This window comes from Muscardinus avellanarius (assembly GCF_963383645.1).
Source record: "Muscardinus avellanarius genome assembly, chromosome: 9".
Classification (NCBI taxonomy): domain Eukaryota; kingdom Metazoa; phylum Chordata; class Mammalia; order Rodentia; family Gliridae; genus Muscardinus; species Muscardinus avellanarius.
In genome coordinates this window covers 88,613,377-88,638,653 of record NC_137795.1, presented here as the reverse complement: position 1 = coordinate 88,638,653, position 25,277 = coordinate 88,613,377, and the positions used below count along the sequence as shown (strand labels likewise).

Here is a 25,277-nt window from a genome sequence, read left to right as displayed (position 1 = left end):
ACAACAACAACAACAACAACAGCAACATCTCACTTCATTCTCACTCAAGTTCGAAAGTAGACACTGTGATCAGTAATACACAGGAAACTGAGGCCCGGGCAGAAGTTAGGGATCTATCTAAAGCCACTTGGAATGGACCGCACGGGGATTTTAACCCGGCTCATCTGCTTTTCCTAAAATCTCCTGAGCTGGGGAAGTTGGGAACCACTACAAGGCGAACCGAACTGGGAATCTGGAGGATGGAGGACCCCCAGGGGCGGGGAGGAGGGCGATCCCAGCCGTCCCAGCCCCCCCCCCCCCCCCCCGGAGCAGTGACTGTTAAGTCCAGGGTCTCCTCCGGGAACAGACATGGGAGCGAGGCCCCAGCCGGCGGGGGCTGTCCTGGGGTCAGGACCCGGCTGGGGCCCCAGGCGAGGTGCCCATCCGGGAGGCCAGCGTAGTCTGGGGCGGGATGATGGAAGCCAGGGGCCCTCCCTGAACAAAGCCTGGGTGGGAGGCGGCCTGAGTCTCCCCACCCCGCCTCCCCCAGCGCCTGCAGAGCGGACAGACAGCGAGGCAGAGACGGCAGAGCGGGCATGGCGGGGGCCGGGGTCGCACTGCTGCCCCTGGTCCTGCAGCTAGGGAGCCTGGCGCTGGCGGCAGGAGGTGAGTCGGGGCTCCGAGGGCTTGGGGCGGCTAGCGTGCCCCCACCTCTGACTCAGCCCAGCCCGAGGGACGGCCGGGCAGGGCTGCTTCCCTGGGACCGCCTGGCTGTGCCCCCTTGGGCCAGCCTGGGGCCCGCGGGTCCCCCACCCGCGTTGGCCTCGGAGGGGAAAGCTGGTGGGGGCCGCCGAGGCTGGGGTCCAGGAGGGGGAGGGGCCTCCACCCTGGCTGCAGAGGGATTCCTGCAGGCAGCCTGTGGGAGAGGCTGCCCTGGCATCTGGGAGTCTGAAGTTAATTATTTGTCATGAGAAAGGGGGTGGTGGGAAAGAGGCCTGCTGTGGGAGCTGCCTTTGAGTGTGTGGCCCTCCCCCAGGGGACAGGCAGGAGTGGAGGGTTCTGGGGGGAGCAATCAGGTTTGTGCCCTACACAGGGGCCCTGCCAGCAGGTGTTCCCAGCAAGGGACTGGCCAAGTCTCCACCTGGGGGTGCCAGAGGATCCCCAGTGTTCCCCCTTCAACCCTGCTTAAGTGGCTTGGGATTCTGGGCCTGGGGTGGGGGCGGGGTGAGGCCAGATGGGCTCAAGCTTAGGGGGGTGGCTTTCCAGATTCTGGGCCCCCATCCACGGGCATCCTCCATGTGGTATGAAGAAAGCTGGGCACAGTGGCCGTGCCAAGACAGTGTATTTCCAGAGAAAGGGTATCCTGAGCAAGGGACAGAGGCTGGGATGGGCACGAGAGGTCTGGACACTGGTGGTGTTAGTCGGAGGCTTGGAACCCGCAGGGCAGGCTGAAAAGATGACAGCGCCAGTGGGAGCCACCTTTGAGCTTGCTGCAGGGGTGTGATTTTGAAAGGACACCCAGGAGAGAGAAGTAGATGGCCACAAGAGAGACTGTCTTTAGCCACCTGGGGGGATGCAGGGGAGGGAGGAGAGGGGGATCAGGGGACAACTAAGGGAAACCAGAGACTGATGGCACTGGGGAGGGTGTGAAGATTTCTGGCTAGGAACCTGGGTGCCTGGAATGGTATCAACGCTGGCATGAAGGGTTTGGAAGAGGATACATTCAGTTTAGGACCATAACCCCCCCCCCCCCCCCCCGCTTGGAGGTGGCCATGAGGGAGGCGTGGATGACATTGTTCCCCTGCCTCAGAGGCTAGTGTCTGTGAGAAACCCTTCCGGCCACCCCTGGCTGGCCTCGCTAATGAGCCACCCCTCTCCGGAGGCCCCTTCCTCGCCTCCTCTGGACCAGCATGGCCCAGCCCCACCTGGGTGTCTGTGGGGATCAATGCCTGCAGTCACCTGTTGCAGTGGCCAGAGCTCAGAGGCGCCTCGCCTTCCCCTGCCCAACCAGGGAAGGCTGGGGCATGGTGGTGCATGCCTGTAATCGTAGTATTTGGGAGGCTGAGACAGGAGCATGGCAGGTTCCAGGCCAGTGTGTGGCAACTTGTAAGATCCTGTTTCAAAATAAACAATTAAAAGCTGGGCGTGGTGATACACGCTTGCAATCCCAGTACTTAGGAGGCTGAGACCTGAGACTGGAGGATCAGGGTTTGTAGCCAGCCCCAGCTACTTAGTGAGGCCCTCTGTAACTTAGTGAGACACTGTTTCAAAAAATAAAGAATAAAAAAACAGGGCTAGGGTTGTAGCTCAGAGGTATAATGCCCCTGGGTTCAATCCCCAGCACCACACACACACACACACACACACACACACACACACACACACTAAAGAAATAAAATAATTAAAAAGGCCCAGGGGGTGTAGCTTAATGGTAGCGCACCTCTGGCTTGCATCTACAGCACCATAATCCAATCAGTCAATCAAACCAGGGGCAGGCCATTTTCCCTGGGCCTGGGGTGTTGGAAGCTAACAGAGGCTCTGTTAGCACTCCCCAGGAACACAGCCAGACCCTGCTTTCTGGACTCACCTACCCAATGTGGGGGCCCTAGACCCTCGGCCACAGGCCTGGAAATCGGTGTTCTGGTGGGGGAGGGTGACAGCTGCCCCTCCCTGAGCGCCTGGTCCTGCTGTGGTGCCCCTGCATTACCCAGACCTCCCCTTCCTGAAGCAGCCTCCTCCCGGGAGTCTAGCACCTCCCTGCGTTTCAGTCTGTGCTGGCTTCTGATTTTTTCTGACCCGAGAGAGGACAGGTGAGCCTGACCTTGCCCCAGCTCAGCTTAAAGCTGCAGGGGACCCTGGTCTGGGTGCCACTCACCTAATAAGAAGGGACGTTTGGGGCACACTTTTGTTCGCTCAGGACTCCTTCTGCTTTCTCCCACGCCCCCTCCAACTTTCATTCCCACACCCCACTGTCCGTATGTCCCTCTGGCAGGTGGTCAGGGTGGGTAGAGAGACCCACACATGGTTCAGCGGGAAACTTTGGCCACCCTCTGGTCTACACTGGATTCTGTGCCTTCAGGTGAGGCTGTCCCCAGGGAGCCCCCTGGGCTTGCTGACACGCATGACTACCAGCAGCAGGCACCAGCGCACTCCCCAGGCCCTGCTGGGGCCCCCCAGGAGCAGTGGCGGCCTTTGGAGGAGTGGCTAGGGCAGCTGGAGGCCGAGGTGGTGGTGCTCAGGAAGCAGGTACCACGAGGCTGAGTGGCCTCATGGGGTTGGTGGACCTTCGCCTGGCAGGAGGAGGATAGTAGGCTTGGGGCGGGTCTGGGGACCCTAAAGTAGAAGTTTTTCTTAAATGGGCACGGAGAGGCTCTTATCTGAACAGCTCTTAACATCTCTTCTTTCATAAAGAGCCTCCAGGGTATTTGTTATGTTTGTCTGGGTTTTCAGCATCCTTCACACATTTGGCAGACGCACTAGAATCGCCTGCGTATGAGGCATCCCTAGGGAAGATTCGGGATGGGTCGGGGTCTTCCACTGCTGGGGTGAGGGGGGGTCTCTGTTCTGTCCAAGGCCCCACCTGGGGCTCTCTGCTCCCTAAGAGCTATTTGAGCTGGATGCTGATGGGGAAGACCCACCTTTGCTCTGGAATTGTCAAATTGTCTTCTCATCCTGCCTCAGTTTTTGCACCCCACAAATCCATGAGAGGTGGTGGGGAAGCTAAGCCAGTGTCTGCCACCCCCTCCCACCTCTTCCCCCAGAACAAGGACCTGCAGGAGAGGGTGAGGCTGCTGGAGGCCTGTGAGTGCCGCCCGGCCTCCGCCCCATGCTGGGGGCTGGGGCGCGCCTGGCCCGAGGGCGCTCGCTGGGAGCCTGATGCCTGCACCACCTGCATCTGCCAGGATGGGGCCTCGCGCTGTGACCCTCGGGCTGACCTGCCCCACTGTCGCGGTCAGTGCCACCCGCCTACTGCCGGGCTCCTCGGGGCCTGTTGATGGCGCTAGGAGCCCAAATGATGGCGTTGTCCCCTCTGCAGGCTGCAGCCACAACGGTCAGACCCTTGGCGATGGGGAGGCCTTTTCCCCAGATGACTGCACCACCTGCCGCTGCCTGGTGAGTTCCCATGACACACCTGACCGTCCCCATCCTGCTCTCGCGGGCGTCCTTACTCCAGCACGGGATGTCACGTGGTGGTTCATCCTGCCCCGCTCCCCAAACCTGGCTCCGCCGATTCCCAGAGGTTCTACTTTCCAGAACTCGGTCCCCTCCATCTGGTGGGACCCCGGGCCCCTCCCTTTGCACACAGGATGCAGTTGCTGCACCCCCCCCTCTGCTGCCGCCCTCCTCTCTCCTGGCCACCAGCCACTTCTGGCCTGTCCTTCCTTACTCCTGGGGAAGAGAGGGTCCGCAGGGTCAAGGGCACCAGGAGATGATGGGGTGGGCATTTCTGTTCTGCCCTTGGTCTGAGGGTAGCCCAGGAGCAAACTCATTCTTGAGCCCCTGACAAGTCCCATCTAGGGCGAGGTTGTGGTTCCAACGGCCCTGCAGCCACCATGGTCTGCTTTGCAGGATGGAGCCATAACTTGTACCCAGAACCCGTGCCCACAAGGACCCTGTCCTGCGCCAGGAGTGTGCTGCCCACACTGTGAGCCAGGTCAGCCTGCTGCCAGCCCCAACCCCCTGCTGCACACCTCCTGGGGCCCCCAGAGCCTGCTCTGCCAACAGGAGTGGGTGAGTGGGCAGGCACCCACTCAGGTGCTAGGCTGGGAGCAGAGCCTGAGACCAGAACAGAAATGGGCAGATGATCATTTTCCTCACAGAGCTTCTGATCTGGTTGAGAAGATCAACTTATAGCTAATCTTACTCAAAACTCCAGATCCAAATGAACAGGCCCTCAGAAACGTAGTGAGACCCTGTCTTCTTCTTCTTCTGTTGGAACAAGGTCTCACTAGGTTACTGGGAGTCTTGCTCCATTTCTGAGGCTGTCCTCAAACCTGCAACCTCCTGTCTCAGCCACCCAAATACTGGGATTAAAGCATGTGCCACCATGTCCACCTGAGCCCCTGTTTCAAAATAAAACATAAAAAGGGCTGGGAGTGTAGCTTGAAGGTAGAATGCCCCTGGGTTCAGTTCCCAGTAACACACACACACACACACACACACACACACACACACACACACACACACACTACTGAACACATTAAGACATAGACATAGACGTAGTGTGAGGGTTGGGAGAGCAGCAGAGGCCCACCCAGACCCACCAACCAGGTAGCCTTTACAGAGGAGGGCTTGTCTCAGCCGGATCTTCATGGGAAATCAGGATTTCACCAGAAGGAAGAGTACTGGAGGGCCCTGTGTGCACAAAAACCGAGTGGGGAGAGGTATGCTTCACAAATCAATGGGAACAGGTTGCTATAAGCTTTGCAGTTTTTGTTTTTGTTTTTGTTTTTGGTGGTACTGGGGTTCCTGCAAACCCTTCTACCTCCGGGCTACACTCCCAGACCTACTTTATACTTTTTTTAAAATTTAGAAACAGGGTCTCTTAAATTAGCGCGGCTGGCTTCAAACCTGCGCAATCCTCCCGTCTCTGCCTCCCAAGTGCAGGGATTATAAGTGTGGGCCACCACGCCCAGCTAAGCTTTGCAGTTTGAACTTTATTTTGTGGGCAATGGGAAGCCACTGAAGGCTGAAGAGGTAGAGTGTGGCGTGTTCAAAGGGGTGCTTGAGGCATACCTACCCACTGGCTGGAGGCATAGAAACAGTAGAGGGGCCAGAGCCTGCTGTGGCTGTTGTGTGTGTATGGAGCCACAGATGGCAAAGGCTGCAGAGGGGTGGGGGTTTCTAAAGAACAGGTGGAGCTGGTGACTGATTGGATCCCATGAAGAAGGGGAGGCTGAGCTGGGGAGGCTGGGACTGGAAGATTGTGGTTCGCGGACAGCCTCACTTACTTTGTGAGGCCCTCCGCAACTTAGTGAGATCCTGTCTCAAAATAAAGAATAAAAAAATAGGGCAGGGGGTGCAGCTCGGAGGTCAAATGCCCCTGGGTTCTATACCCAGACCCCCCCCCTCCAAAAAAAAGGACTTGACTGCACTGCACTTCACTGCCACCTGCTGGAGAGGTGTAGTAAACAGGAAAATCTCTGGTGCCAGGGCCCTGAGTGTCGCAGCCAAGCTTGGTACCTAGTCTTGAGTGTCTTACCTGGGCACCTGGGCCTGATTTTGCAGGCTGCCCTGGAGGCCACAGGGCTGGGGAAACATGGAATCCAGAGCCCTGTGTCACCTGCACCTGCCAGGTAAGAGAACCAGGGCCTGGCCCCAGCCACTACCCACGTCCTCTGCACACCCCGGGCCTGGCTGTGTCAAGCCCAATCAGGGCCGGACAGGGCTGCCGCCGCGTCCTGGGCCCCAGGGCCTGGAGTCTGCGAGGTCCGCAGAGTAACCCAGCCAGGGCAGGGGCAAGGGAGCGAGGGAGGGCTCAGTGTCTGCCCTGCAGGCAGGGACCGTGCGGTGCCAGGGGCCCTCATGCTCTGAGCTCAACTGTCTGGAGAGCTACACCCCACCTGGGGAGTGCTGCCCCGTCTGCCGGCCAGGTGACCGCCCTCCCTGCCCGTCCCTCCCTCCCTGCCCTCAGCCCCAGCGGGTCCAGTTCCCACTTGGGCTCCTGCCTTCCCTTGGGGGATGTCCCTTCACCTCGCTCTCTGGTGATACACCTGTCATCCTGCCCTCCCCAGGCTGTGAGTATGAGGGGCGGCTTTATGAGGACGGGGCCCGATTCCTGTCCAGCACCAACCCATGTCTCCAGTGCTCTTGTGTGGTGAGCCCCTCGCCGCCTCCATCCATGCCTGGTCCTCCTTAGCACCCCCTGCCCTGCCCCAGGCCATGCCGGTCACTCTCAGTCCCTCGTGCCTCCTGAGAGCTGGTGCCAGCAAGGTTCTCCCTCCATCCCTGCCTGATCCCTGCTTGCCCTGCACCCTCTGGGAGCCAGACCTGGGGGTGTCTCAGCCCATGGTGTGTTACAGAGGAGCCTGGTTCGCTGTGTGCCCCTGAAGTGCCCGCCCAGCCCCTGCGCCAAGCCGGTCCAGAGGCCTGGACACTGCTGCCCGGCCTGCGAAGGTGAGGTCCCCGACCCTTCTCTTGCAGGGCCCCCGTGGGACCGCCACACCATTTCTTCAGCTACCCGTCTCTGATTGGGTTTGGTTGGTGGGGAGAGATGCTGGTCCAAGCCCATTCTGGAGCAGCGATGCCTGAACTCACGTTCAGTCATTGTCGCCTAGTGGTTATGTGACTCTAAGTCGTGCCGAGCCTCAGTTTCCCCATTTGTATAATAGTCTATACCTCTTAGTGCTGCACAGTAAACCATTATTGTTTTCTGCTTTGGGCACCCCAAACACAGAAGACACGGGGTTGGTTCTCAAGGTTGACCACGAGAGAGGGAATCCTGACTCATATGCCAGTATTGTAATTATGTCGCAGAGGCAGGAATGGAAGCAGGGCTAGGTACTGAGGGAACTCGGAGGGAGACCTAATCCTTGGGCACAGGACTCTCAGAGACAGCCAGCGCTGAGGCGACCCTTAAGGGTAAAGAGCAGTTAGCTGGGTGACCAGCCAATGAGGGCAGACAACATTCCAAGAAGAGGGCCAGCAGGAGCAAAGGGCAGGCCTGAAGCTCAGTGTGGGCACACGTGCTGGGGGTAGGCATGAATGGCCAGGGTCAAAGGTCGAGGTGAGGGCCAAGATGGCTGGGGCAGGTGAGCCTGGTTGTACTGTCCATGGAAGGCGGGAAGGGGCCTCGCCCTGCCTGGGCCAGGCTGAGGAGTGGCTGGTCTGGTGAAGGCCTGTGAACAGGGCGGGGCAGGCGAGGATGGGGTCCAGGCCAGCTCCTCTGTCCTCAGCCCTAGGCTGCACAGAAGGCGACTCTCACAGGGACCATGGCCAAGAGTGGACTGCACCAGGAGACCCCTGCCAGATCTGCCAGTGCCTGGTGAGTCCCAAGCCACTCCAGGCTGTAGCTCACCCCACCCTGCCCTCCACTGCACACAACCCTTGGGCACTGAGAAGGGACCGAATCCCAGGGGCTGTGAATGCAGGGCATGGCATGTCACCTACACAGTGCACTCTGCACACGGGGCGTTTGGCAGGGCTTTGATCCATCCTGACTCCTGGGCAAGGGGAGGGGAGAGATGTGACAGGCACGGCCAAGGCTCAGGGAGGGAGCAGCGCAGTTGACTTGAGACACTCAACTGGGCAGCTACTGTGCCTGCAGCCCCTGAGCCCCTGAAAGGTGCTGGTCAGGACCGAGGTGGAGGGTATGTGTGCAACACAAGAGATGCCAAAGACAGGATGAGAGGGAACACTTCATTAATACACTATGCTGATTAGGTTTTGTGTTTTTTTTTTTGCTAGTCTGGGGATGGAACCCAGGGACATTGGACCTCCGAGCTACACCCCCTGCCCTATTTTTTATTCTTTTTCATTTGAAACAGGGCCTCACTAAGTAGTAGCTGAGGCTGTCTTTGAGTCTTTGAGCTGAGTAGTCTTTAGCAGGCTGCCAGGAAGTTCTGGCTTCAGCCACGTGAAACACAGCCCTCCTCAGGGTGCCTGCCTGACCTACAGGTCCCCAGCTTCCTACCCCAGACTTGGCCCTTTACTCCCTGTTCCTGAGGGCTCTTCCCCTCTCCTCAAATCTGACTTGCCCATTTATTTGTTGATTGATTTTATTTAGTTTACTTTTGCAGTACTGGGAATTGAATCAAGGGACACTCTACCACTAAACTACATCCCTGCCCCCCCCCCCTTTTTGGTGGTACTGGGGTTTCTGGAAGCCCTTCTACCTCCGGGCTATACTCCCAGACCTATTTTTTTTTAATTTTTTTTATTTGGAAACAGGGTCTCTTAAGCCAGTGCGGTTGGCTTCGAACCTGAGCGATCCTCCTGTCGCCGCCTCCCAAGCATGGGGATTACAAGTGTGTGCCACCACGCCCGGCTGCCCTTTTTATTTTTTATTTTGAGACAAGGTCTCAGTACAGAGTTGCCCAGGCTGGCCTTTAACCCGTGATTCTCCTGCTTCAGCCTCCCCAGTAGCTGGTATTACAGGTGTGCGCCATAAGGTCTAGGGCTAGGTAAATACCCTACCTCCATGAAGTAATTCTCTGCTGTCCAGGAGTAACATAATGCAAGCCACGCAAGCCACTTAGGTCATGCTGGATTCCTTCAAAGCCAGCTTTTAAAAAGTAAAAAAAATCATCAGGTGTGGTGGCACACACCAGTTATCCCAGTACTTGGGAAGCTGAAAGAGGAGGATTGCAGGTTCCAGGACAGCCTCAGCAACAATTAGCAAGACCCTGTTTCCAAATAAAAATAAAAATAAAAATAGGGCTGGGGCTGTAGCTTGGAGATAGAATGTTCCTGGGTTCAATCCCTAGTCACACATATACACACACACACACACACTGAAAATCACTGAAATTAAATGTTAATAATATATTCCAAAGCTGCGTGTGGTGGCACACGTTTGTAATCCCAGCATTGGGGAGGCTGAGACAGGAGGATCACGCAGGTTCAAAGCCAGCCTCGGCTACTTAGGTTCTCAGCAACTTAGTGAGACCCTGTTTCCCAATAAAATATAAAACAGGTCTGGGAGTAGAGCCTGGAGGTAGAAAGGCCCTGGTTTCCATCTCCAGTACAAAAAGAAAAAAAGACTAGGCCTGCACTGTGAAGGCCCCAGGGGTGCTCAACCCCACTATGCCCATTTCCTTCCCCTCCCTGTGCACATGGCCCCTTCCCATCTCTAAAAGGAACTACTGTCTGCCCACGCCTTGGTTGAAGTGGAAGGTATTGAGCCCAGGGAAGGAAGGTGTGAGCTCGAGGGGTGGGTCTGATGGTGGGTCTGATGGGGACAGGCCACTCAGGCAGGTTGGGGGTAGCAGCGGCCACTGTGTTGAGTACCACCTTCCAGAAGTGGGCACCACACCGACGCCTTGAGTACCACCTTCCAGAAGTGGGCACCACACCGACGCCTTCTCTCATTTTATCCTTCCATCTCTGCCATGAGCCGGGGAGGATGGGACTATTATTGCCCCTTGTTTACAGAAGGGTAAACTGAGTCACAGAGTGCTGCAGTGAATGCCAGGTTGTACATCCGCACGAGTTTCCTAGGGCTGGTGTAACCGAGTGGCCTAAGCCACAGGGATGTATTCTCCCACGGTCCTAGAGGCCAGAAGTCCACGGGGTGGACTTCTACTCCGGGCCTCTCTCCAGCTTCTGGTGGATACTGATGATCCAGCCCACCTTCATCTTCACACAGTGCTCCCACTGCGTGTGGCTGGGTCTATATCTCCCCTTTGCAGAAGGACATAGTCATGTTGGATTAGGGCCCACCTGTGGCTCATAGCTATAGCGGCCCTGTTTCCCAATAAGCGCGCGTTCTGAGCCACCAGGGGCCTGCTAGGGCTTCAACGTAGGAATTCTGGGGAGACACAACTCAACTTCTAACAACATCCAGTGAGCACATCCTTGGGACCCCAATGCTGTTTTGATGGCCTGTTCCCCACCAGGAGGGCCACATCCATTGCCGCCAGCGGGAGTGCCCCAGCCTGTGCCCCTACCCTGCCCGGCCCCTCCCAGGCACCTGCTGCCCCGTGTGCGATGGTAAGCGTGTGGGTAAAGCGGGGTCCCCGAGTCCTGAGGGGCACAGAGCAAGCGCCCTGGAGAGTCTGAGCACCTCTTCCCAACAGGCTGTTTCCTAAATGGGCGGGAGCACCGCAGCGGGGAGCTGGTGGGCTCTGGGGACCCCTGCTCGCAGTGCCGCTGTGCCGTAAGTGTGCTGCCGGGCAGGGAGGGCCTGGCTTCAGGCCTGCCTGCTGCCTGCTGACCAGGCCCTGTTGGCAGAACGGGAGCATCCAGTGTGAGCCTCTACCCTGCCCGCCAGTGCCCTGCAGACACCCAGGCAGGATCCCAGGGCAGTGCTGCCCGGCGTGTGCCGGTGAGTGGGGGAACGTGGAGGGCAGGTGCTGAGCTCCTGTCTCCTCAGGCAGAGTGGGGACTGTGGTGGGAAACACACTTCTGTGGCGTGGCACTGGTGGGGCCCGGAGGACATGGCTGGGCGCTCCTTATCATGGCGGGCGCTGGATGCTTGGGTGCCATGAGCCTCCCCCTCAGTGGCCATCTCTGTCCCCTCTCATCCAGGCTGTGAGTACCAGGGACATCAGTATCAGAGCCAGGAGACCTTCAGGCTCCAAGAGAGTGGCCGCTGTGTCCTCTGCTCTTGCCAGGTGGGCAGCCACACCGTGTCCTACCCAGGCCTGTCTCTCCCTTTGAGGGCTTTCACCTGCCTTTCCTCCTAGGCTGGCGAGGTCTCCTGTGAGGAGCAGGAGTGCCCGGTTGCCCCCTGCGGCCCGCCTGCCTCTGGCCCCCAGCTCTGCCCAGGTGTGTGTTGGGGGGAGCAGCTTCCCAGGGGCTGGAGAAGGAGGGTGGCCCTTGACAGCAAGGAGTGCACTCACTGTATCCGAGTGTGTTCAGAGGCTGGGGCAGGAGCAAGCCGGGGTCCCCCTGGGCTGGAAAGGATAGGCTGGGTGGGAGGTGTGTGGGTTGCCATGGTGACGCCATCCTTCCTCTAGCCTGCGTGCTGGATGGAGAGGAGTTTGCTGAGGGAGTCCAGTGGGAGCCGGATGGCCAGCCCTGCACTGCCTGCTCCTGCCATGATGGGGTGCCACTGTGTGGGGCTGTGCTCTGCCCCCCAGCCCCCTGCCAGCACCCCTCCCAGCTCCCTGGTGAGTGCTCCACCCGGATCTTGGCTTTCTTCCCCACCTCTGAGCCCATCCTGACCATCCCGTTGCTCCCAGGTGCCTGCTGCCCCAGCTGTGAGAGCTGCACCTACCATGGCCAGGTGTATGCCAGTGGACAGAACTTCACGGACGCCGATAGCCCTTGCCACACCTGCCGCTGCCAGGTACCTCCCTGAAGTTTGAGGCTCGCTCGCTGCTGCCCCACAGAGCCCCTCCTGGGGCTGCCCCTACCACCCTCTCCCCCGCTCCCAGGAGGGGACTGTGAGGTGCTCTTTGGTCGACTGCCCTCCCGTGACCTGTGCCCAGCCCCAGAGTGGACCCGGCCAGTGCTGCCCCAGGTGCCCAGGTATTGCTTATCGTCCAATGGCTACCTTTGAAAGCAAGGACCTTCTGAATTGTTTTGGTCCTGCACACCCAAGAACTCTGGAACTCCCAGATGGAGGGTAGAGATTTGTCATCCCTTCCTGAGACTAATCCGGCAACTTCCTGCCCACCTGCGTTTCCTCCCCCAGCACCCACCTCTCAGTCCACTCACACACCCACCAGTACCACACAGGTACATGCAACAAGAGCGCCCGTGTCTGCCGCGTCGGAGACGCTGCGGTGCCAGGGGGCATGCCCCCTGCCTGCACAGAGCTCTGTGCTGGGGTGTGTGTGTCACGAACACAGGCACATGTGTGTGTGAGCTCTTTGCCTCTGCATGGCCTCAAGTGTGCAACACAAGCGAGTGCTTGGGGCAGTGTACACGCCTGCCCAGGGAGCCCTCAGTCCCCTTCCTCCGTGGGCAGAGGGGCTGCCCCCCACACCTAGTGTGTCAGCCTTTGTCCCCGTGCCCGCCCCCCTGTCCACCGCCCAGACTGCGTCCTGGAGCAACAGGTGTTTGTGGATGGGGAGAGCTTCTCCCACCCCGGAGACCCCTGCCAGGAGTGCCAGTGTCAGGAAGGCCACGCCCGCTGCCAGCGCCGCTCCTGCCCTGGCGCCCCCTGTACCCACCCGCTGCCAGGCACCTGCTGCCCGAACGACTGCAGTGGTGAGGTGGGGTGGGGGCGCTCCTGGGATGCCCTGGCTCCACACCCAGGCCTTTAGTCCTGGGGCCAGTAGGCCGCTCCTGGCTACAGCTGCCCTTCCCCCAGGCTGTGCCTTTGGCGGGAAAGAGTATCCCAACGGATCCGACTTCCCCCACCCCTCTGACCCCTGCCGGCTCTGTCACTGCCTGGTGAGTGTGACCTGGATGAGAGGAGTCCAGGGGACAGGTGGGGCTTGGGGAGGTCGGCAGGGGTGCACGAGATGGGGTAGAAAGGGCTTCTTCCGGGCCGCTTACCCGTCCATTCGCAGGGCGGCAGTGTGCAGTGCCTAGCCCGCCGCTGCCCGCCGCTGCCCTGTCCAGAGCCGGTCCTGTCGCCGGGAGACTGCTGCCCACAGTGCCCGGGTAGGACGCACCCCTCGCCGTTCCTTCTCCGCCCTCCTCGCAACCTCTCCCAGGACCCCCTTGACTCGCTCTCTCCCGCAGCCGCCCTTGTTGATTGCCCGCGGCCCGGGGGCGCGGTCCCCGCCCGCCACCAGGAGCACTTCCCCGCGCCTGGCGACCCCTGCCGCCGCTGCGTCTGCCTGGATGGCGCCGTGTCCTGCCAGCGGCTGCCCTGCGCGCCCGCGCCCTGCGCCCATCCGCGCCGGGGGCCCTGCTGCCCCTCCTGCGACGGTAGCGTCCTGGCGCCCCCTCGCGGCCGGGCAGCGCCCCACCGCCCGGGCTCCAGCCAGCGCCCGCCTGCCCTAGCCCCTGCCGGGCCCCACTACTCAGCCCTAGACCTGGCGCCAGCCCCGGCCCCCCTCCGCCAGGCGCACCCCTTCCACGTAGAGCCTTTCATTAAGAATGTTAAGGGGGCTGGTGGAGTAGCTCAGTGGCAGGGCACTTCTGTAGCATGCATGGGGCTCCAGTGCTCTGTCAGCAGGGCTGGGAGCCAGCCACCCGGCCCCTCTGCCCAGCCCTGCCCCTCTCCCAGGCTGCCTGTATCAGGGGAAGGAGTTTGCCAGCGGGGAGCGCTTCCCATCGCCCAGCGTCGCGTGCCACGTGTGCCTCTGCTGGGAGGGCAGTGTCAGCTGCGAGCCCAGGGCTTGCGCCCCTGCACAGTGCCCCTTTCCCGCCAGGGGCGACTGCTGCCCGGCCTGCGATGGTGAGGAGCAGGGGGCGGGAGGTCTGGGTCAGCGTCCTCTTTACTGCCCTAGAGTGGATCTCAAGTATTATTTATTGGTTTGGGGGACTGAACCCAGGGAATTCTACCACACCCCCAAACCTTTATTTATTTTTTTTAACTTTGAAACTGAGTCACCTTAAATTACCAAAGCTGGCCTCCAACCTGGGATTCTTCTGTCTCTGGCTCCTGAGTACTGGGTAGGGTTACAAGCTGGCACATCGTTTAAAAAAAAAAAATATATATATATATATATATATATTAACAGTATAAAAAAAGCTCTGAGTGGTTGGGATCAGTGGCAAATGCCTGTAATCCCAGTACTTGTAAGGTTGGGACAGGAGGATGGCAGGTTTGAGACCAGCCTCAGCAATTCAGCAAGGCCCTCAGCAACTTAGCAGACCCTGTTTCAAATTTAAAAAAAATAGCTGGGCATGGTGACCCAAGCTTGTAATCCTAGTATTTGGAAGGCTGAGACAGGAAGAGTACAGGTTTGCCACCTGCCTCAGCAACTTAGCAAGTCCCTCTACAACTTAATGAGATCTGGCTTCAAAATAAAATAGGGATGTGGGTGTAGCTCAGAAGTATAATGCCCCTGGATTTAGTTTCCAGTACCACATAATAAATATTAAACATAAAATAGGGCTGGGGGATGTACCTTGGAGATAGAACACCCGTAGGTTCAGCACCAGTATCCCCCCCCCCAAAAAAAACCCAATTATAACATTGTTAAGTTCTAGCAAGTGCTTTCGCCAGCCAAGGCTTGGAGCCTGAGGCTCTGTCTCTCTTTAAAAAAGGAGGTGAGCAAATGAGAGAGGAGCCCCCCTGGCAGAGGTCTTGAAGGAGCATAGGAAAGGGGGTGCCTTGGGCCCCTCCCCCCGCACTCAGGCTACTCCCAGGTGTCCCTGGGAGAATTGATGCCTTCCACCTGTGACTTGCTGAGTGACCCCAGGGACAGACCCTCCCAGGTTTTTCCTATAGATGGGTGTAGAGATTTCCCCGCAGGCTGCAGGAGAGAAGCTTGCCCTGCCTCCCCAAGGCTCTCCTGGCCTCCCAGGTGCCAGGTGTTTGAGGTCTTGCCGCCCACTGGGCCCCAGCACAAAGGCAGTGCCCGCTTTCATCCGGCCCCTCTCCCTGTCCTCTGGAAGGTTGTGAGTACCTGGGGCAGTCCTACCTGAGCAGCCAGGACTTCCCGGATCCCCGCCATCCCTGCAGTCTGTGCACCTGCCTCGGGGGCTTCGTGACCTGCAGCCGCCAGCCCTGTGAGCCTCCGGGCTGCAGCCACCCGCTCACCCCACCTGGGCACTGCTGCTCGACCTGCCAGGGTACGGCTGCACCTGCCCTCTTCCCCGGCTCCCAGGGGACCCGGCCACGAGTGTTCAGGAGCTTTGCCAGCCAGCTGAGCCATGCCAGTCCTCCCTGGGACTGACACTCACTCTCTCTCTCTCTCTCTCTCTCACACACACACACACACACACACACACACACACACACTGTTGCCCAGACCCCTCTCATGCCATAGCCTCTGTCCCTGCAGTCACTTCACATCAGATCGTCACACCCACCGAGTATCTGGTCCTTCGGCTTCCACACCTTTCTACTCTTAAATTATCTTGCTGTCTTCCTAAAAGCAGTCTGTGGCCCAACTCAGATCTGTTCGATGGCTCCCATTGTCCTGGAGTCACGGGCTGTCCACCTCCCCGGTGCCCAGCACTCACCACACTGTTCTCTCCAGGTGGGCGGGGCTCCTAGGCAGTGATTCCTCATGCTTCTTCCCCTCTGCTCTGCTGTCTTGCCCTCCAGCTCCTTCCCAAATGCAAACCTTGCCATCTGTGGCCTGGCTGATGGTCCCAACAGCCCTGACCTTCCCTGCCTCTCCAGCCACACTGACCTGTCCCTGAGCTTTTGGGGGGTGTCCCGGGCATGGCTGTGTGTGTGTGTGACTGCAGAGGCCTCCCCTGATGGCAGCCCTACCCCACCCCATTGCTCTGCCAGGATGCTTCTACCATGGGGTCACCGCTGCCCTAGGAGAGACCCTTCCTGACCCCCTCGACCCCACCTGCTCCCTCTGCACCTGTCAGGTGAGGCGGTACTTCTGGGGCCATGGTAACCTCTATCCCTTATCCTCCCCTCTGGCCTGGGAGGGGTCGCCTCTTCTGACTCACTCTATGATATCTTGTGGGAGAGGATGGATCTTGGGTGTCCTGGCCCGGGATGAGGGTTTGGTCTGCCAGGGGGTACCCACAAAGGGGCAGCACAGGCTGATTTGAGGGTGCAATAGAGTTATGACCTCTCTCTCCCAGGAAGGCTCCATGCGCTGCCAGAGGAAGCCGTGCCCCCCAGCTCCCTGCGCGCACCCCTCTCCAGGCCCCTGCTCCTGCCCCGTCTGCCGCAGTGAGCTGCCCTCCACGTGCCTGCGCCCAATGCCCTCCCTCCTTTCCTGGGGGCCTGGGGTAGGGCGGGACAGGGGACCAGGGCCCCCCACCCAGGGAGTGTGTCCCCCACAGGCTGCTTCTCTCAGGGGGTCCAGGAACACCAGGATGGGGAGGAGTTTGAGGGACCTGCAGGCAGCTGTGAGCAGTGTCGCTGTCAGGTGTGGTGGGGACAGGGTAGGGGGGCTGGGCAAGGGCTGGGCAGTATTGGTGGCAGGCCACGGACCTGCATCTCCTCTAGGCCGGCCAGGTCAGCTGTGTGCGGCTGCGGTGCCCGCCCCTGCCCTGCCTGCTCCAGGTCACGGAGCCCGGGAGCTGCTGCCCTCGCTGCAGAGGTATGCCGGCCCTGGGGGGCCCCAGACTTCAGCCCTGGCTCTCCCTCAGGTCGGCCCAGCACCTTCAGCTCGTCCTCCTGTCCCTGCTCGGGCCTGCCCAGCCCACCCCCAGGTGCTGGTTAGACTCCCCAGCAGCTGGGCCTCTTCCTACCCAGTCTTAATAATAATGATGATAATTGCCTTTTACTGAGCACCTGCCATGTGCCAGGCCCTGTGCTAAGCACTTTACTCCAGCACCTCACTGATCAGCAGAACAATCTTACTGGATAAACACTGTCAGCTCTCTTCATTTACTGCTGAGCAGTGGAGGCAGAGAGGTAACAGAACTTGCCTGTAGGTAGCAGAGTCACGATGCCGTCCTGGCCAGCTGGTTCCAGAGTGTGAGCTCTCTGCTCGGCATGGCTCAGTTAACACAGAGCCAGCTCAGCATCTCACTTGCCCGAGAGGGAGCAGGACAGATGCAACCCCACTGAACAGAGGAGGAGGCTAAGTCACTGGGGCGCATGGTGAGGGATCGAGCTGGTCATTCTCCAGGCTTGCGGTTCGGTCTAGCAAGCGACGTGGAGTGGGATTAGAAGCCCAGGGGTCCCGACCCTGGCACAGGAGGGGCTGGCCCCGGCCATCTCCCCACCATGCCCATACAGATCCTCTCCTGGTGCCCAGGGGCCTGCTGGCCACGGGTGGGGCAGGGCAGATGTGCAGGTTTCAGAGACCCTTCCTCCTGCCTGGCCCCGCAGGCTGCCTGGCTCATGGGGAGGAGCACCCTGAAGGCAGCAGCTGGGTGCCCCCCGACAGCCCCTGTTCCTCTTGTGTGTGTCATGAGGGCGTCGCCACCTGTGCCCGCGTCCAGTGTGTCAGCTCCTGTGCCCGGCCCCAGCAGGGTCCTGCAGACTGCTGCCCTCGATGCTCTGGTACCAGGAGCCCGGGGCGGGATGAAGGGCGGCCTGGGTCTGTACCTCCTACCTTGGAGCTGGGCTGGGTGGCAGGGGGGGGCACCAGGAGAAGTAGCCTCTGCTCTTGTACATACCCCTTCCCTGGTGGGGGGACCCCACCCCAGCACTGCTGCCAGCCTCTGCTCTTATTTGCCCCCCAAGACTGTGAGCATGAGGGTCAGAAGTATGAGCCAGGGGAGAGCTTCCAGCCGGGGGTGGACCCCTGCGATGTGTGCACCTGCGAGGTAGGTGCAGCTGAGGGGCTGGGGGCGCTGCATGCGGTGGCGCTGTGGGGATCTGAGCTGGGCCTGTGTCCCCAAAGCCAGGAGCTGAGGCAGGGCTTAGGCCAGTGGAACCAGGGTCTGAGTCTAGGGCGCAGGATGTGAGTGTGCGAGGCCATGGGCAGGCCCTCCTGGCTCCATGGTGGGATGGGGCTTCTGGGGGTGGCGGATAAACAAATTCTGTTGAGAGGTAATAGTGAGCCACAGAAGGCTTTTGAGCAGGCGAATAATGTTGTAGGTCAGGAGATCGGCAGTGGAGACGGGAAGGATGGAATGAGTGCCCAGGGTCAGAGGTCACATGAGGGTTCAGTCCCAAGTGATTGGTAAAGGAAGAGACATGGGCTCTGGAGATGGGGGTAGGGTGGGGGGCAAGTCTAGGGAGACATTAGCTATCTTCACACTTGGGTCTGATGTGCTCACGCCACCCGCAGAGGCCTCTCGCAGGCAGAGGGCTTGGAGTCCAGGGAAATGGTGCCGCTGGGCTTTCATGGCCTGGGTCCTACCCCCTGCTCTTTCCTCTTGTTGCAGATGCAGCCTGAGGGCCCTCCCAGCCTGCGTTGTCACCGGAAGCAGTGTCCCAGCCTGGTGGGCTGCCCACCCGGCCAGCTCCTGCCCCCTGGGCCACAGCACTGCTGTCCCACCTGTGCCCGTGAGTCCTGGGCTGGGAGGTAGATAAAAGGAGGGCAGGGCTGCCACCCCCAGAGCAATGCTGGAGAGCCAGCCGGCTCTCCTCCGCAGGCCCACCCTTCCTGACGCTGCCTGACTATTTGGGAAGCCCTTCCCTTGGCAGGTGAAGCCCGCACAGCCACAGGGGAGCCGCAGGCAGCCTTTGCCTCTCTGGAGCTGGGGGCAGTCTGTGGAGCCTCTTGCCCAGCAGAGGGCATGGCGGGGTGGCAGTCACAGGGCTTCTTGGAGGCTGTAAAGTGGGGACCAGGAGGACGTTCGATGGCCCAGCTGCAAGGATGGGGACAGCGCTGCTGTTTCTTCTTCTTCTTCTTCTTCTTCTTCTTCTTCTTCTTCTTCTTCTTCTTCTTCTTCTTCTTCTTCTTCTTCTTCTTCTTCTTCAACAAGGACTTATAAAGACGGGGAGGAGATTGTAAAGAAACAGTTATATTTTTCACTACAAATACTTAAAAAGAGTCAAGTTGTTTTCCAGATTCAATGCCTGCAGTTTACCCAACACAAGCATTTAATGTTTGTTGTGGAGCAATTTATTCAGCATCTGGTCGTGTACCAGCATGAAAATGATAGCCTCGCTAATGTCCCACGAACACTAGACACGCTTTTCAGGATGAATCACATTCTCTTACCTCTTCTACTGCCCCCCTTGTTTTCTTGTTGTGGTAAAATATGTATAACATACAATTTGCCAACTTAACCTTATATTTATTATTATTATTATTATTATTATTATTATTATTACTATTAGCCTGGGGATGGAACCCAGGGGCATTCGACCTCCGAGCTACAGCCCCTGCCTTTTTTTATTCTTTGAAACAGGGTCTCACTGAGTTGCAGAGGCCTCACTAAGTAGCTGAGCCTGGCGTGAACCACGATCCTCCAGTCTCAGCCTTCCGAATGCTGGGATTACAAGCATGCGCCACCACGCCCGGCCCGACGTAACCATATTTAAATGTACAGTTTGGTGGCACTAAGTACACTCATAATGTGCACCGTCCACAGGGAGAGCTGTTTTTGTACCTTCTGGGATGAGCTTCCGGGGATGAGAAGTCTCATTGTTTAGTACCTCATGCATGCCACGTATAGTACTTGGTGCTCCTAGGAAACAGTATCTCACTTCATTTTTATAATTACCCGGTGAGGTAAATAGTAGTATTGCTTTTTCACAGATGAAGAAATTTAAGTTCAGAGAGGTTGGTTCATTGGCCCCAAGTGGCACGGGCACTGAGGGTTAGAGCCAGAATAAGAGCCCGGGATGCCAGGGTCTTTGTGCTTTTCTGCAATTCAGCCAGATTCTATGAAAGGAAGCAATGGGGAGAGTAGCCTGGCCGATCCCCGTGACCTCAGGCTGAGGGAGCTACACTCTGCTGATTTTCAGGGCCCCTCACCTAGGTTCCTTTTAAAGTCCAAAATTTTCTTTGCTGAAACAGAAGACTCATCTTCCCTGGAGTTCAGGTGCTCAGGATAATGGGGATACCTCGGGCCCAAGAACTCTGGGGACATAGCTGGGACCACAGTCCACTGGTCTCCCCTCCCTTTTCATCTCACGGGTCCTTGTCTTCACAGAGGCGCTGAGTAACTGCACGGAGGGGCTGCTGGGGTCTGAGGTGGCTTCACCAGACTCCTGCTACACTTGCCAGTGCCAGGTGAGCGCCTGCCCCTCTTAGGCTGCAGCGTGACTGCGCCCTGCAGCAACTCCAGGGCTCCCCGCACACGTTCCTCCTACTCCCCACCGAGTCCAACTCCTTGTGATCTACCACTCTCTACCGATGGTGTTCACGGGACGACGGGCAGGACCTGACATGGCTTTGTGTTCACCGCGCCTGTCCTGAGCTCAGCTGTCCCCTGCTGGAGCGCCACACCCCTCCTGGGAGCTGCTGCCCTGTGTGCCGGGGTAGGTGCCCAGCCTTGGCCTCACCTTCCAAGAGGAGCCTGGGAAGGAGAGGGGTGGACCGGGGTCTGCAGGCTTCATTCTTTTATAGACACGGAAGGGCTATTTGTTGGGCTGGAGAGGAAACCTGCAAGGCAGAGAGGGGCAAGGAATGAAGCCTGGGTCCTTTGGGCTCAGGGACCCCAGGCACATTGCCCTGTAGAGCTGGCAGCTAACTCAGAAGAGGGTTCCGGACTCTGGCCATTAGGGCCTCCTGGATTCTAGAAGCATCCTGAGCACAGGTTGGAGGCCTAGGGCCTGCTTTGCCTTCTGGATAGTGCCTGAAGCGGTTAACAGCAGGGGGCTGGTAGAACAGATGGGCACTGCCCTGCTGGGACGCTGGGCTGGGGGAGGGAGGACACAGATGGAAGAGCAGTGCTGTCCATCCCCTTTCTCCTTAGAATGTGTGGTGGAGGCTGGTGGCCAGAGAGTGGCGGATGGAGAGAGCTGGCGGGACCCCAGCAACGCCTGCATCACTTGCACCTGCCATGTAATCTGGGGGAAGAAGGGGTGCAGCACCCTAGAGATGGACAAAGAGGGCAGGGTTGGATGTCTGCCAGCAAATATGGGGTCTTTGGAGAACAGAGGCATCCCTGTATCCGGGCAAAGAATTGAGGGCTTGAATCCTGATGTGGAGGTTCTGGTTGGGCAGGGGCAGACAGAGGAGCTGCTACCTAGGACCCTGCCCAGAAAGCCCCAGATATGAGTCCAAGACGCCAGGTCCTGCAGGAAATCCCTAGAGCAGCGATGTCTGCTGTCTGTCCGCAGCGGGGCCACGTGGATTGCCAGCTTGTGGAGTGCCAGGTGCTGTCCTGCCCCGAGGGCTGGGCGAAGGTGCTCGAGGCTGGGAGCTGCTGTGAGCAATGCCAAGGTCAGGGCCAGGCCGGGGGTAAGGGGTAAGCAACACCTGGCAGGGGGAGGGGCTGACCCTCCCTGTCCCCTCAGCCCCCTCCCAGGCGTGCATGCACCAGGGCCATCAGGTGGCCTCCGGGGAACGTTGGGCGGTGGACGCCTGTACCAGCTGCTCCTGTGTGGCTGGCACCGTGCACTGCCAGAGCCAGCACTGCCAGCCACTCTTGTGTGGCCCTGTGAGTGTGGTGGTGGGGTGGGAGCGCAGTGGGCACTGCCTTGCGGTCGAGAAGGCGGTGAGAGAGGGAGGCTGGGCTCCTCTCCAAACCCAAGTGGTCAGGGAGCCAGGGACCATGCTGTTCCTGGCATGGCCACCAGATGGTGCCCTGACTCCGCTCTCAGTTGCTGGGGAGCCCATGTGGGCCAGCCCAGGCAAGGGCAGGGCCCCTGAGGGTGGGCAGGGCACCCCTGGGGTGTGCTGTGAGTCCGACTGTGTCTGGGGCTGAGGCCAGGATGAGGCCCCAGCCCTGAGTCCCGGCAGCTGCTGCCCCCGCTGCCTGCCCAGGCCGGCTTCCTGCATGGCCTTCGGAGACCCCCATTACCGCACCTTCGATGGCCGCCTGCTGCACTTCCAGGGCAGCTGCAGATACGTGCTGGCCAAAGACTGCCGTGGCGGGGATTTCAGGTGCGCACCCCTCTCCCTTCCCTGACCCTTACGCCTGGCCCAGCTGACCACCGGCACCCCTTCTCCTGTCCACAGCGTGCATGTGACCAACGATGACCGAGGCCGGAGAGGCGTGGCCTGGACCCAGGAGGTGGCAGTGCTGTTGGGAGACGTGTCCGTGCAGCTGCTGCAGGGCAGGACAGTGGTGGTGAGACAGAGACCCAGAGAAGGTGGTCCTGTGCTGTCCACGCCAACATCCTCCTCTACCACCTTCTTTCTTCTGCAGGTGGACGGGCGCCCCGTGGCCTTGCCCTTCTTGCGGGAGCCGCTGTTGTACGTGGAGCTGCGGGGACACACCGTGATCCTGCATGCCCAGCCTGGGCTCCAGGTGTGCCCATGGGCAACAGAGGAGGATTGGACTGGGTCCCAAACACAGGGTCCCTGGGGCTTCAGGGTTGGGCTTCTGTGGCTGTAGAGGGAGCCGGGGTGCCATCTACCTTCTGGGCCAAATGAACCAGTGGAGGTGAGAGAATTCCGGGGACCCCAGGACAGGAGGCCTTGGGGGCAGCCAGAGGAGGTCCGAGCCTGTTTTTCATCTTGGCTCAGCCTCCCGCACATGGGGGCTCTTGGGCTGTGGCGAGTCTTCTCTGGGCCTCGGTTTGATCATCTGTAAAGTAGGAAAGGGGTTCGTAGGGTTGGGGATGGTGTCATCTGCGATGCCACTCTTCAAGTGACTTGCCCCGGCCAGACTGACACATTCACAAAGTGGGGTGCTCCTGCAACTTGTGCTCCAGACCTGGGTGTGCTCTGTCCTCCGTCCTGTACAAGCACCCACAGAGTGTGAGGCTCTGCAAGTGGCTGGTTCACCTGGGGCCCGGTCGAGGGATGCCAATGGGGAGCTGCCCTCACGCCCCAGGCTGCTCCTCCCCGTGCGGCATGGGTGTGCTGACACAGTGCCTGGGGCTGTGATGGACCTTGGGCTCCTTGGGGCCCCTCTCCTTCCCCACTCCCCAGTCCCAGGCTTCTCCACACAGGTGCTGTGGGATGGGCAGTCCCAGGTGGAGGTGAGCGTGCCAGGCTCCTACCGGGGTCGGATTTGTGGACTCTGTGGGAACTTCAATGGCTTTGCCCAGGATGACCTGCAAGGCCCTGACGGGCTGCTCCTGCCTTCCGAGGCTGCGTTTGGGAATAGCTGGCAGGTGAGTGCCGCTGGGGGAAGCAGAGCTGGGTGTGAGTCTAGCCCTCTGGTATGGACAGGGGGCCAAGATGGGGTTTCAGGCCTTCAGGGAGCTTTGGGGCTTCTTGCCTGTCCTGGTGCTGGGAGGTTAGGTGGACTGTTGCAAAAGGCCACGTCCCCTGAGTCTCTAAGCCCTGCTTTGCCATTCATTGGCTGTGTGACCTTGGAAAAGTCACTCCCCTACTCTGAGACTTTTGATTGTTCACCAGTAAAGCGAGGATAAGGAGAGGGTAGATGGTACTTCCCTTGCTGCTCTTCAAGGGAGACTCTTGAGGCTAACCTAAATCTTTTCAAGCCAGGCATGATGGCACATGCTTATAATCCCAGGATTTGGGAGGCTGAGACAGGAGGATTACAGGTTTGAGACTAGCCTCAGCTACTTAGTAAGGCCCTCTGCAACTTAGTGAGACCCTGTTTCAAAACAGGAGAATAAAATGCAGGGCTGGGGGTGTAGCTCGGAGGTAGAATGCCCCTGGGTTCCATCCCCAGCATAGCCAAAAAAATTTAAAAAAAAATGAAATCTTTGGGTGGGAAGTGCTTTGAGGACACAGCATGTACAGATCAGCTGCCAGCCATGCAGTCGCCTCAGAGTTTCTCTCCCTACTAGGTCCCAGAGGGGCCAGGCCCCAGCCGGCCCTGTTCCGTGGGCCGCGATGTGGATCCATGCCGGGCGGCAGGCTACCGAGCCAGGCGCGAGGCCAATGCCCGCTGTGGGCTGCTGAAGTCCGCCCCGTTCAGCCGCTGCCACGCCATGGTGCCCCCGGAGCCCTTCTTCGCTGCCTGCGTGTATGACCTGTGCGCTTGCGGCCCTGGCTCCTCGGCTGACGCCTGCCTCTGCGATGCCCTGGAAGCCTATGCCAGCCACTGTCGCCGGGTGGGAGTGACACCCACCTGGAGGGGCCCCACACTCTGCGGTGAGGGGCAGTGCCAGTGCGGGAGGGGGGAGGGAAGGGCAGCCCAGAGGGCTGGGGGCTGGCGGGGTGGGTTTGGAGAGTGACTGAAGCCGCGCTGGGGGCCTCTGTGCCCCTGCCTTCACCTCCGTCTGCAGTGATGGGCTGCCCCCTGGACCGTGGCTTTGTGTTCGACGAGTGTGGCCCGCCCTGTCCCCGCACCTGCTTCAACCAGCACGTCCCCCTGGGGGAGCTGGCGGCGCACTGCGTGAGGCCCTGCGTTCCCAGCTGCCAGTGTCCTGCAGGGCTGGTGGAACACGAAGCCCACTGTATCCCGCCTGAGGCCTGCCCCCCAGTCTTGCTCACTGGGGACCAGCCACCGGGTGCTCCGCCCAGCTCCAGAGGGAGCGGCTCCTAGCTCCACCCTGACCCAGGAAGACCACCGACCAGGATTTGCCAGGCCAGATGCTCGCCCAGGGAGCAGCAACCAGCCTGGGCGGGGCTGTGGGGACAGTGACCCTTGGGTGCTGGGATCCTGGCCCACGTCTTGCAAAGTCCCCGGTGGTGCTGGAACATAGCAGTAAACTCTGGGCCTGCCCCAGGCATCCTTGTGTGTGTGTTCCTCCTGGCATGGGGGAAGAGCTGGGCTGCAGGGAACACATGACCAGCGGGCAGCGGGCAGTGGCCATGGAGTCAGACAGCCTTGCTCAGGCCTTAGCCAAGCATCCCCATGGTGTTGGCTGGGAAACCTTGCCAAGGGCAGGGGACCCAGGTGTCCTGACCCCTACTGGTGCTCAGTCTGTGTTGCAGGCTTGGCCTGTGGCCTCACGTGACACCTGCTGAGGATCCACGTGGGACCCCACAGGGGCTGAGGAGCCACAGAGAAGCGGCTCAGTGCACACGTGGCTGGCCTTTCTTTCCTCTTGGCTCGGGTCCTGTCTAGGGCTCTCTAAGGGCTGGAGACATGGGGACCCCGTGCCCGGGGGAGGGAGAAGCAACAGACTGGTGAAATGCAGACACATGTGTGTGAGTGCACACACACGATCACACCTTCCTGTGTGCATGCACATCTCCGCACCTTCACATCACATC

The 25,277-nt window shown here is 59.5% G+C and overlaps 1 protein-coding gene across 1 annotated transcript; it reads left to right on the top strand.

Moving 5' to 3' along the window:
- Nucleotides 1–575: 575 nt before the first annotated feature.
- Nucleotides 576–24,603, top strand: KCP (kielin cysteine rich BMP regulator; the record flags this gene model as incomplete). The annotated part of the gene is given in 42 exon segments (XM_080701225.1): nt 576–645; nt 3,059–3,225; nt 3,741–3,930; nt 4,016–4,092; nt 4,549–4,648; nt 4,651–4,710; nt 6,208–6,275; nt 6,476–6,572; nt 6,714–6,796; nt 7,002–7,095; nt 7,881–7,963; nt 10,536–10,629; nt 10,716–10,795; nt 10,870–10,963; nt 11,167–11,252; nt 11,325–11,406; nt 11,598–11,929; nt 12,018–12,111; nt 12,622–12,795; nt 12,899–12,981; nt 13,101–13,194; nt 13,276–13,464; nt 13,766–13,936; nt 15,103–15,279; nt 15,950–16,035; nt 16,258–16,348; nt 16,462–16,547; nt 16,628–16,721; nt 17,459–17,632; nt 17,816–17,898; nt 18,463–18,583; nt 20,182–20,261; nt 20,410–20,509; nt 20,947–21,035; nt 21,314–21,416; nt 21,491–21,633; nt 21,907–22,079; nt 22,155–22,266; nt 22,345–22,446; nt 23,093–23,257; nt 23,903–24,209; nt 24,344–24,603. Coding segments are annotated over 42 exon segments (5,208 nt in total).
- Nucleotides 24,604–25,277: the final 674 nt, after the last annotated feature.